Below are 12258 nucleotides of genomic sequence, written 5' to 3' on the forward strand. Positions count from 1 at the left end.
AAAGAAAAAATTTTTTTTTAAATTTAAAAAATAAAGCCAGAGGTCTGAATTGATAACTAGGTTTGAGTTAGTTTTCTGGTGGCAGTCACAGGTGTTGTTTGTTGTGTGTGACACAGGTATGTGACAGGACACATCTGGGCCTGTCCCCCCAGTGAAGGAGATGATTACATCTTCCATTGCCACCCACCTGACCAGAAAATACCCAAACCCAAACGTTTGCAAGAATGGTATAAGAAGATGCTGGACAAGGCATTTGCTGAGAGAATCATTCATGACTACAAGGTTTGTTACTGTTTAATTTCTGATTTCATTTTTATGGTATTTTCATCTGAAGGGAGCTGCTGTTGTTTCAGAACACCTGAAAAGTTGGGTAATGTCGTACAAGGGTTTATTCTCAGCCAGTGTCTTCATTTTCTTATATTTTCTTGAGGTTCTGCCTTTCAGACTGAAAATTCCTTAGATTTGATGTCTGCATGAAGGGAAATCTGCAAGAACCTGCCTTTGTATATTTTTCTTTCACTGCCTTTTCTAGGCAAGGAAATATGGAGCTTGTCAAGGTTTATAGAAGCTGTTTGTTTCTGGAGATTCTGGAGGAGCAGGTGGAATGCTGAACCCCACTAGTGTGAAATAAAAGAGCTCCTTATGACAAGAATGGTTTTCATAACTGGAGAATACCACACGTACCCAAGGAAATAAGTAGAAGGTGGCAAAGGGAGCATTTGCCACTCCTTTCATGCTAAAATTTACAAGAATTCCTTAATGGTAGTGACAGTGCTGGAAAAAAAAGATGTTTTGATGGCAGCTGACAGTTACTAAATGTGTGGAGTAGCAACAGCCTCTATGTAACAAGCCTTGTCATCGGTGTAGCAAAGAGCTGGGAAATCTGGGTCTCCTGATAAGGGGGTTTTGAAACCAGGGAGGGGTTTCTTGCATTTTCCAGGGGCATCTTGGTATCTCCCATTATGTCAGGAACATGAACTGATAGCATGATGGGGATCAGGAGAGCCTCACCACTGACCCTCAGATGGAACAGGGAGGGGGGCTGTGCCTGTATTGCCAGGCTGCATCTGGGGCTGCCCCCAGAAAAGGAGACCTGGCAGGAGCAGCCCAGGGCTGTGAGTGAGGCCCAGCTGTTCAGTGCAGCTCTGGGTCATGTCTCTGGTTCTCCTCTCCCTCTCTTAAGTGATCTTCATTTATTTATTCCTGCTCTGGTGTGATGTGCTCAACAGGACATCTTCAAACAAGCAACCGAGGACAGGCTGACCAGTGCCAAGGAGCTGCCTTACTTTGAAGGTGATTTCTGGCCCAACGTGCTGGAGGAAAGCATTAAGGAGTTGGAGCAGGAGGAGGAGGAGAGGAAGAAGGAGGAGAGCACTGCAGCTAGTGAAACAACAGAGGTGGGTTAGCTTTATGGGCTGTATTTTCCCTTGGCTCACAAAGCTGATAATTAATGCTTTAATTCAGAGAGGTCACATCCAGTAAACTAGAAAAGGTCATTTACAGCAGACGTGAAATCAGGGGGCCCTTTAACTGCATTTCTGTTTTTCTTCTTGGTTAACAAATCTAGTGATGGTTTGGTTTGGGTTTTTTTAACAGACTCAGAAGTCACTTATGTCAGTTCAGCATCTCTCTTCTCAGAGAAATGTGTTAAGCTGCTTTTGCCACGCTACATTTGCTTACAGTCATTTGGCTGAGCTTCTGGTTCACACCTCTGCAAAGCACCTCCAGTATTTGCATTTTGAAAGGTGCTGGATTTTTCAAAGCTGAATGAAATGTGGCTGTTATTTAAGCACAGGTACTTGTAGTCATTTGCAACAGTAAAGGGCTGAAATTTAAAAGTGTTTATTGCAGGCTTTGCGTTGGTGGGAAATGTTGATCCTGATGGTGCTGTTCCTTCACCAACATTCTCTGTCTATAAAAACCAACCAAGCCAAAAAAAAAAAAAAAACAAACCCCAAAAACCAGGTTTTTCAGGGCCCTGGACAGAATATTATCATTCATTTTTATTTCTATCTTGATTTTATCTGCAACCAAATGGTCTCAGTACTTTTGTACTCTCCCTTTTACTTGAGATTTGCAGCAAGGTGTTTTGAAAATAAATGTTGTAGGAATATCTGAAGTCTCACAGATTGAGGTAGAATCAAAAGCTTTACCTGGGAAAAGCCCCCCTTCAGCTTAGGTGCTGTGACTGTTTGCCTTCAGTCTGTGTTACATGGGATTGATGTGGAGGGATGGACCTTAATCCATCAATTTTGTGATGTCACAAAGTTCCTTCTGGTTAAACCTTAGCAGCTCTTTCAAAGTTAATACAGTTTGTGGCTATGTTTTCATGGAACCAAGAGTTACAAAAAGCTTTCACTTTGTTCCTTCTGAATGTAACTTTGAATAATGAGATAGTTCAACAAACACTGCTGTATAAAAAGAAGTGGAAGACAAGCCTTGGAATTAGGCTGCAGCCCTCTCTTGCTAACAGGTTCTCTTCCAGTAAATCAGGGAATACACTGGTGTGAGCATTTATTCTGCATCTAGGAGGGGAAAAAAGGTGTTTGAAAAAGCCCAGAGCAATTAACTGTGAACTCAGACAAGTTGTGGCCTAAAATAAGATGATGCAGCCTTGGCTGGGAACATCCCTGTGCTCCCACTTAATGCCTGGGCAGCAGGGGGACAAAACCTGCACCTGGGTTGCTGAGGTGTCATCCAAGCATGGGACAGTGGGGTCTTTGCCACTTGGTTCAGGAGAAGGAGCACATTTAAAAGCATGAGAACTTCCCCAATGCAGACACCTAAACTGGGTCACTTCATGGAGGAAACTGCCCAGCAATGGGGATCTCCATGGGTACAAGCACCACGTGGATCTTGGTACTGGAGTGGCACAGAATCTGTCTGTCTTAAATTCTTCATCCTAAACTTTGTATATGTGAAGAGAAAGCTCCCTAAAAGTCAACATGTGCTGCAGGTATCAGTCAAAGGGAGTCTAAAGAGGTGGGAAATATTCAGAATTCTTGGCAAAGGTTCTGAAGGGGTGAGGCTCCCCCAGGAGCCATCCATCAGCATCTCTGGCTGAATGTCAGAATGAAATGGTACAAGCACAACCCTACAACTTCTTAAAACAGCTTGGAATACCTTGTACAGTTCGCCAAATAGAAAGTTGCTAAAGGTGGAGTAGAAAAAACTTAGATTTGGTTTGTTTGATAAGTTTCAGTTTGTTCTTCCTTTTGGTGTTTAAATTTTAAGATCTCGGTGCTTTAGGATGTGGAGGCAAAGGAGGGCAGGCTCCAATTCCATCAGTGGTAGGAAACCTGGGGGCAGTCAAGGTGGGAACATAAAACAGCTCACTTCAAGTCACTTAGAGCTCTGTCTGGTTTCCTGTAAAATAGCCTCATTTTAATTTCCAAACAGGTTTGGTCAAAAAATCCACAAAATTAGTTAGAGAGAACCCAGGAGTGGACAGGGAATTCCTGTCCAAGCCTAATTAATGGAATGGAAGGATGGCAGCAGTCTATAAATAGAATTGCTTCCTGCAGTTGGAATATTTTTGTTTTCCTCGAATAAATATGCCTGTGGATAAATCCTGTGTTTGCTTGTACATACTGTTCGTGGAACTTGCTTCCATATGTGTATATATTTATATTTATATCCAAGTATTTCAGTAGCTTATTTTTAATTTTATGGTGACCAACATTCTAGAAGTTGGAGAGGGGTTTTTCCTGAGCCCTCCCTGCTGAGGGCTTGGGTTTTGATTTTTTAAGGACCTGAGAACTCTGAAAGTTATTTCTGTTTTCCCAGGTCATCTAAATAGCATCATCTGCTATTTTTCACTCTCTTTACTTACATCTAACATTCAGTGTATGGCCACTGTGGTCTGTCTTGTAACTTGGGCACAAGTGGAGGTTTTGGAGATTATTTTTTTGGGAGTTGCACGTGCAGCTGGAAGCCTGCAGGATGGAGAATAATGTGTTTTGTTGGTTTCAGTTCAAATCCTGCATGTTCTTATCTGTGTCCTAGCCCTAAATCTGTTCAGTAAAAACAAGCATTAAATCAGAGCTCAGGCAAGTACGTGGCACACCAAATGCACAGCAAAGCAAAGTACTGCACTCCTGGAATTCTAAGTCCATATTATTTGTGTCATTTTATCATCAGCTGCAAGATCTAAAGCAGTGGAAGCTGAAGTATGATGTTTGAGAAGGAAAAATAATCAGTGTAAAATGGGAATTTTTTAATGTATACATACTTTAAAAGTCTATTTTTAAACAGTGTTTGGATTTGTTTGCCTGCCAGTTTGGCTTTTGATTTTTCCTGGAAGATAGGATATATTTAACACAGGAGGGCTGATTTGCAGGCATTGGAACAAAGTTCTATTCCTGACAGCAGAAGTGTGTCACTGTGAGCCCAGTGAATGGGAGAGAGCTCTCCAAAGTGTAACATCTTTCCCGTGCCTTTATTGCAGGGGAGCCAGGGCGACAGCAAGAATGCCAAGAAAAAGAACAACAAAAAAACCAACAAGAATAAGAGCAGCATCAGCAGAGCTAACAAGAAGAAGCCCAGCATGCCAAACGTGTCCAATGACCTGTCTCAGAAGCTCTATGCCACCATGGAGAAGCATAAAGAGGTACTGTGGAAATCTGCTGTAAAGAGAGAAGGGTTTATTCCTGTAAATGCAGGCACAGTGATATTCAGAACTGAAAAATCAGGAGGAGTAAACCCTGTGGTTGGGCTAGGAATGTTTCTGTTGCATAACAACATATTGGAAGAGATTAGCCTAAACTAAGTTAATTAGATAAGGTTTGTAGCACACCATCACTGCAGAGAGCACGAGCTCCTTCCTGCAACATTACCTGACCTCGTTGCCTTTTATTTCTTCCCCATTTATCTGCAGGTCTTTTTTGTGATTCATTTACATGCCGGGCCTGTGATTAACACTCTGCACCCCATTGTGGACCCGGACCCATTGCTGAGCTGTGATCTGATGGACGGGCGAGACGCCTTCCTCACCTTAGCCAGAGATAAGCACTGGGAATTCTCCTCCCTGCGCCGATCCAAGTGGTCCACGCTGTGCATGCTGGTGGAGCTGCACACCCAGGGGCAGGATCGCTTCGTCTACACGTGCAATGAGTGCAAGCACCACGTGGAGACCAGGTGGCATTGCACTGTGTGTGAGGTACGTGTGGGGCAGAGGTGGCATTGCACTGCCTGTGAGGGATATGTGGGGCAGAGGTGGCATTGCACTGCCTGTGAGGGATGTGTGGGGCAGAGGTGGCATTGCACTGTGTGCAAGGGATGTGTGGGCCCCTCAGAATTCGGCCCTCTCTTGTCCTGCAGCTGAGTTTGATGGGGTTTTTTTGATATTGCCCAAAGTTCCTGCAAATTAAGGAACTATTCTGGTAAAGGGCTGCTGAGCCTTAAGGGGAGGTGACTGCCATGTGGGTAGAAGAGGTGCCTGCCTCTTCTAGAAAAAGTGACTTCAGTTGCTCAACATGGAAAACAGCAGCGCTCTGGGATGGCTCCTGCTGCACTCTCTATTCTGCTACTGCTCCTCTGCATAGACAAGTTTTTAGTTTAATTTTAAAGAATCACGGATGTTAGAACGGTTTAGGTTGGAAGGGACCTCAAAGACTGTCTTGTTCCACCCCTCTGCCATGGGCAGGGACACCTTCCTCTGGACCAGATTGCACAAATTTTAGGACCTGTGTTAGAGAGCAGTTATCCATGGGGCTGTACCAGTATGCTTGAGGCTTGTTGGAGGGCTTGTGTTGACCTCTGGCTGTAGCTGAACAAAAGAAGTTTGAATAAGTGCAGCCTCATTTTTACACTGCAAGTTGTTGCCAGGTTTGTGGGGGAAGGGTCTTAATTAATTCCTCTGAGGAAAGCATTGAGCAGAGCTTCTTGAGGCGAGGCTGCAAGACATGGATTGGACACATGTGGGAATTAGGTGGTGGAAGGAGGTAGGGCCTTTAGGCTGCCTCTGGGTAACTCTGTGTAATGGAGTGCCCTTCCTGCAGCCAAAAAAGGGACAGGGTAGCAAAAATGTGGGGGTTTCCAGGTAAGTGTCTGCCTTAGCATGAAACTCACTCTTGTTTAGAGATTTTAAAAAGTACGTACTTAAGGGTAGTAATTATTAGTCAGTAATTACACTAAGGATAGATAAATGGAGATCCAGACCCTACATTGTAGGCAGTGACCATAGATTTATCTCACTAGTTGGAGGTGTTGGCACCCCAGTAGGCATCACAGAAAAATAAACAGTTAATGTCAGCAAAAGGGAAAAATTAAAAAAAAAATCTGCAAGACTTTTTCATGTAACAAAAGGACACGGTGACACCCCCAGTGCATTGTTACCTGCCACAGTGAAGAGCTGTGATTGCAGGCTGGCTTTGCTGAGGCTGCTGCCCTCCCTGCTCCAAAGCCCACTCCCAGTGCCTGGACAGACTGTGCAGCCATTCCCTGGCTGAGTACAGGTGTGAGTGGGAGTGGCAGCTGTTGACAGTGTGTGACTGTCATCCTGCTTGTGCTCTGCATGGTTGTACCCACAAACACCCAGCGTGTGCCTGCACAGGGGCCTGGTGCTGCTCCCCTGGCACCACCCTGCTTTCTGCCTGTGTGGTTCGTGCCCTGTCAGCAGCTGAGCTCTGGGTTTTCTTCTCTTGCAGGACTACGACCTCTGCATCAACTGCTACAACACTAAGAGCCATGACCACAAGATGGTTAAGTGGGGCCTGGGTCTGGATGATGAGAGCAACAACCAAGGAGAGCAGCAGTCCAAGAGCCCCCAGGAGTCGCGACGGCTGAGCATCCAGCGCTGCATCCAGTCCCTTGTCCACGCCTGCCAGTGCCGCAACGCAAACTGCTCCTTGCCATCCTGCCAGAAGATGAAACGGGTTGTCCAGCACACCAAGGGCTGCAAGCGCAAGACCAACGGTGGCTGTCCGGTGTGCAAACAGCTCATAGCTCTTTGCTGCTACCATGCCAAACACTGCCAAGAGAACAAATGCCCCGTGCCATTCTGTCTCAATATCAAACACAAGCTCCGACAGCAGCAGATCCAGCACCGCCTGCAGCAGGCTCAGCTCATGCGCAGAAGGATGGCTACCATGAACACCCGAAACGTGCCTCAGCAAAGTTTGCCTTCTCCTACCTCAGCAACGCCTGGTACCCCTACGCAGCAGCCAAGTACACCGCAAACACCGCAGCCTGCTCCCCAGCCCCAGCCCTCCCCTGTAAGTATGTCACCGGCTGGCTTTCCCAGTGTGTCCAGAACTCAGCCCCCCACTACTGTCTCGACAGGAAAACCCGCAAACCCAGTTTCTGTGCCGCCGCCTCCGGCTCAGCCGCCACCGGCCGCCGTGGAAGCGGCTCGGCAGATCGAGAGAGAGGCTGCCCAGCAGCAGCAGCAGCTCTACAGGGTCAACAACATGAACAATGGTTTGCCTCCGAGCCGCCCGGGACTCGTGAACCCCACGGTGGGCTCGGTGAACCAGATGCCGCAAGTCAGCATGAATGTACCCCGGCCCAGCCCTGTGAGCGGCCCCGTGATGTCCAACATGCAGCCCGGGCAGTGGCAGTCGCCGCCGATGCCGCAGCAGCAGCCGATGCAGCCGGGAATGGCCAGACCGGTGATGCCGATGGCGACGCCGCAAGCCGTGGCTGGGCCCAGGATGCCGGGCGTGCAGCAGCCGCCGCGGAGCATCACCCCCAATGCACTTCAGGACTTGCTGAGGACCTTGAAGTCACCGAGTTCTCCACAGCAGCAACAGCAGGTTCTTAATATCCTTAAATCCAACCCTCAGCTTATGGCAGCTTTTATAAAGCAAAGAACAGCCAAATACGTGGCGAATCAGCCCGGGATGCAGCCACAAGCAGGGATACAGCCCCAGCCCGGGATGCAGCAGCCGCAGACCGGCATGCAACAGCCGGGCATGCACGCGCAGGCGGGACTGCAGAACATGAATGCGATGCAAGCCGGAGTGCAGAGACCAAGCGTCCCCCCGCAGCAGCAAGGGATCGGAGCTATGAACCCCCAGGGACAAGCAATCAACATCATGAACCCCAGCCACAACCCCAGCATGGCCAACATGAGCCCACAGTACCGCGAGATCCTGAGGCGGCAGCTACTGCAGCAACAGCAGCAGCAGCAGCAGCAGGGAGGGGCCGGCATGGCAGGAGGGATGGCAGCACACAACCAGTTCCAGCAGCCCCAAGGCCCGGGAGGTTACCCCCAAGCCATGCAGCAGCAGCGGATGCAGCAGCACCTATCCATACAGGGGAGTTCCATGGGACAGATGGCTCAGATGGGACAGCTGAACCAGATGGGCCAGCCCGGCCTGGGGGCGGACGGCGCTCCCAACATCCAGCAGGCCCTGCAGCAGCGCATCCTGCAGCAGCAGCAGATGAAGCAACAGATAGGGTCCCCCGGGCAGCCCAACCCCATGAGCCCACAGCAGCACATGCTCTCAGGACAACCGCAGGCGTCTCATCTCCCTGGCCAGCAGATCGCCACCTCCCTCAGCAACCAGGTGCGGTCCCCAGCGCCCGTTCAGTCTCCCCGTCCCCAGTCCCAGCCACCACATTCCAGCCCGTCACCCAGGATACAGCCCCAACCGTCACCGCACCACGTCTCTCCCCAGACTGGTTCCCCCCACCCAGGACTCGCAGTCACTATGGCTAGCTCCATGGATCAGGGACACTTGGGCAACCCAGAACAGAGTGCAATGCTTCCCCAACTAAACACCCCCAACCGCAGTGCGTTGTCTAACGAATTGTCTCTGGTCGGTGACACCACCGGGGACACATTAGAGAAATTTGTGGAGGGTTTGTAGCATTATGGGAGCATCACTTTTGTTTCTTCTTTCCTTTCGTGTTCTTGGATATTTTGTACTGAAAAATTCAGACATCTGGGTTGTTTTGAATCCTAGATGGAACTGCTGCTTCCTACAGATGGAAGAATTAATTGCTGTTTAAAAATAAAAAGAAAAAAAAAACAATACAAAGAATATATTTTTTTGTTAAAGCCAGGCGGTTAAAATATCTGGTCTCTTTTGTGGGTTTTTTTGGTTTTTATTTTTTTGTTGCTGTTGACTCATACCTTTTTTTTAACGGGGAAAACAAGTTCATTATATTCATATTTTTTATTTGTATTTTCAAGACTTTAAACATTTGCGTTTAAAAGAAGAAAAAAAATAATATTCAGAAACTGTTTCCTGAAATAATGCAACATTATAGCGTATCCTGGTAACTTTGACACATGGCGGGAAGATTTTTGTTTTCTATAGTGAACTCTGCAGGCGTTTGAAGTATTACCCCTGGGAAGATAGGAATTGACTCTTGCACACATTGGCCAACGCCAAAATCCTTGTCTTGCAGATGTAGAAATTGTTGCTTTGTTTCTCTGATAAAACTGGTCTTAGATGAAAATAGGGATGATCACTCTTAGGCCGTGCTGATCTGGATAGAGAAGAAACATTCTTTTCTTTCTTTCTTCTGTGTGAAACTTGAAACGAGGAAAGCAATTCTAGTGTAAATCATGCAAGCGCTATAATTACTATAAATAAGAAAATCCAAGAAGATTCAATCACTGTATAGAATGGTAAAAAGAAAAAAAAACTCATTTCTTACTTATAATATCATATTGTTAAATAAACTGTGTGCAACAGACAAAAAGGGTGGTCCTTCTTGAATCCATGTACATGGTATTAACACTTAGTGTTTGGGTTTTTTGTTATGAAAATGCTGTTTTCAACATTGTATTTGGACTATGCATGTCTTTTTTCCATTGTATATAAAGTATTGCTTAAAATTGATATAAATTACTGAAGTTTTTAACATGTATTCTGTTCTTTAAAATCCATGTAAGAATGTTTAAGGTTTTTATTTATTTATATATTTTTTTCGATCATGTTCTTTGTAAGACATAGCTATGACGATTCACTCATGACCCGGAGCAGCCAGAGGCAGCGGTAGGAGAGGCACGATCCATGGATATTGTAGGTAGCATGTCTGTTTTACAACACCCTTAGTGATTGTTTCCTTTTCGGGGAGGGAGAGGAGAGGGGAATGGTTCCCAGACATCGACTCTTCGCAGGTGTTCATCCATAAGGGTTAACTGGAATAAATTATTAATAGCCGTTGCTTTTTAAAAACTGCATTAATTTAGAGAAGGATCACCAATGAAAGGAAAATAGAGAGTATTGAGTTAATTCTAGGCTAATTTATTTAGTCTACAGTAAAATATGAACCTATTGACTTTAACACTATTTTTCTGCTGTTAACTCTGAGTCTAGATTTGAGGGTTTTCTGTGGAATAAAAAATAACAAATCATGTACATGTTCCCTTTAATATCCTGTCACCATGCCCTCATGTCCCTGGGATACTCACTCCTCCTCCCCTCAGTGAATTGCTTTCTCGGAGTTAAAAAGTCCAGGGAAGACTTCCCAGCGTAGGTGTGAGCTCAAACCACGACGAGCCTAAACCGCCATCCCTCAGACCTCGAGGCTTCTCTGTTCCATGCGCCTGGCACGGGCTGTGCAGCGAACCCAGCACGGTACCCGGGGAGCACGGGGCACACGTGGCTTTCCACATCCAGTTAGCGCTTCCTCCAGCCTTAACGTTTTAGCGGGACACTGGTGGGGGAGGACGGGGGGGAGAAGAGCAAATCTTTATCTCAGCTTTTGTCCCCGTACTGTGAAAATTGTGGCTGCGGCGCCACTTCGTCCTTTTTAACTGGAGAGGGTCTCTGCTTCAACTTTTACTTGCAAACTTTTAACTATTGTACCTTTTTCAGTACCATCGGATTCATCTGCCCACGCAATTGTCTTCAGCAATTCAAGATGTCAAAATTTGGGGCTGGGGTGAAGTCAGTGAACACTAAACCCAAAGCTTGTCCAAAAGAAATTGCTGTAAAAAAAAAAAAAAAAAAAAAAACACAAACAGAAAAAAAAAAAGATGGAAGCCCTGATGCTGTGTCTCATGCTGTGTACTTAAAAAGAGGAAAAATACTATATTTGTGATCAAAAAGAGGAAACTTGAAATGTGCTGGTGTTTCTAATAAAAGCTGGTAAAACTGCTTGGATTGAAGGATGGTTCCACTTGGCTGGTGCCCGCGAGGATCAGCGGAGCCTGACGCCCGAGGTTAAGATAACTGCACTCAATCTCACTAATTCCTCTAAGTGGCCTCCATTTTAAAGGCATCGGCACCGCTTCCGGATTTGGATAAGCTGAGTCCTGTTTGGAGCACAGAGCTGGTGTGGCCCAGGCTGCAGCTCGCTTGGGTGCCCATTTCTGGGGAAGAGTGGAAAAAACAACGGATGGGAAGCAAATACTGGAATATTTTTTAAGTACAACATGAAGTGTGGCGAGATCACAGAGCCAAGGGATCGATGTAGATCTGATACCCACAGGTGTATTAAGTAAGAGCAGGTGTTTTACCAGGAAGAGAAGGGGAGTGCAGAGCTGAAATTAAACCTCAGTAGGGGCTGGGCGTGCTGTCCTGCAGCCTCGGTGGAGCTTCACTCCAGTCTCCTGTGAGTGTTGATAGGAAAGTCAGTGTATCTGAGCCTGGATGGGCATGGCTTTTCCAAGTCCTTGTCTGTTTGATGGGGAGGTACGGTCAGTAAGGAACAGCATCCCAGAAACATGGGAATTTATAAGGCAAGAGTGCACTGGAGCCTGGTGCAGGAGCTCTACCACCGAAGAGGGTGGGTAAGGCCTTCCCCTCAGTGAATTCTGGAGTGGAAGAAGGTGCTTAAATCTGAACGTCGAGCTGCAGCGATGGTTCTCTGCCCACCCTGCTCCACTCTACTGCTGGCTCCTGCCTCCCGCGGCCGCCGCTGCCGCAGGCTGGGAGCTTTCCCTCTTGCTACCTGCACAGCTGGGCTTCCCCTCTGGGCTCATCCCTGTCCCACCAGGACAGAGATCTGCCCACAGCACTTGTGCGTGCTCCCCGCTCCGTCTTCCGGATGCATTAGAGCAAAGGGGCGAGGAAGAGGAGCCCTCTTGCCAAATAGGCTGGGACAGTCCCCCCTCGGTCACTGTCAAAAGGCAGCAGTAGATGTTGTCCCTTCTAGCCGGTGGCAGCGCACGGCAATGACAGCAGTTCATGGCTTACAAGGTGATCTGGATGTGCGTCGGGTGCTTCTCCCAAAGCAAATTGCAGCCCATGGTTCTTCCAGTGCAGGGAAGATGGAGCAGCCACCCTGGAGCTGGGGGAACACCGCAGAGGTTGCTGTGCAGGGCAATCTGTCCTTCCCTGCACTTTTCCACAGGCG

General features: G+C 47.1%; 1 protein-coding gene across 7 annotated transcripts in view; it reads left to right on the top strand.

Annotated features, from left to right (window-relative positions):
• CREBBP (CREB binding protein) overlaps positions 1 to 10312 on the top strand; it is a 95298-nt gene extending 84986 nt beyond the window's left edge. For all 7 annotated transcript variants that reach the window (XM_069029401.1, XM_069029403.1, XM_069029407.1 and 4 more), the window contains 5 exons: positions 117 to 282; positions 1230 to 1397; positions 4448 to 4609; positions 4877 to 5158; positions 6648 to 10312. In XM_069029401.1, the coding sequence (XP_068885502.1) occupies positions 117 to 282; positions 1230 to 1397; positions 4448 to 4609; positions 4877 to 5158; positions 6648 to 8813 (2944 nt within the window). In that variant the 3' untranslated portion in view covers positions 8814 to 10312. The remainder of the gene's footprint in view (positions 1 to 116; positions 283 to 1229; positions 1398 to 4447; positions 4610 to 4876; positions 5159 to 6647) is intronic.
• The last annotated feature ends 1946 nt before the right edge of the window (positions 10313 to 12258 follow it).

This window comes from Aphelocoma coerulescens, chromosome 14, assembly GCF_041296385.1.
Source record: "Aphelocoma coerulescens isolate FSJ_1873_10779 chromosome 14, UR_Acoe_1.0, whole genome shotgun sequence".
Lineage (NCBI taxonomy): Eukaryota > Metazoa > Chordata > Aves > Passeriformes > Corvidae > Aphelocoma > Aphelocoma coerulescens.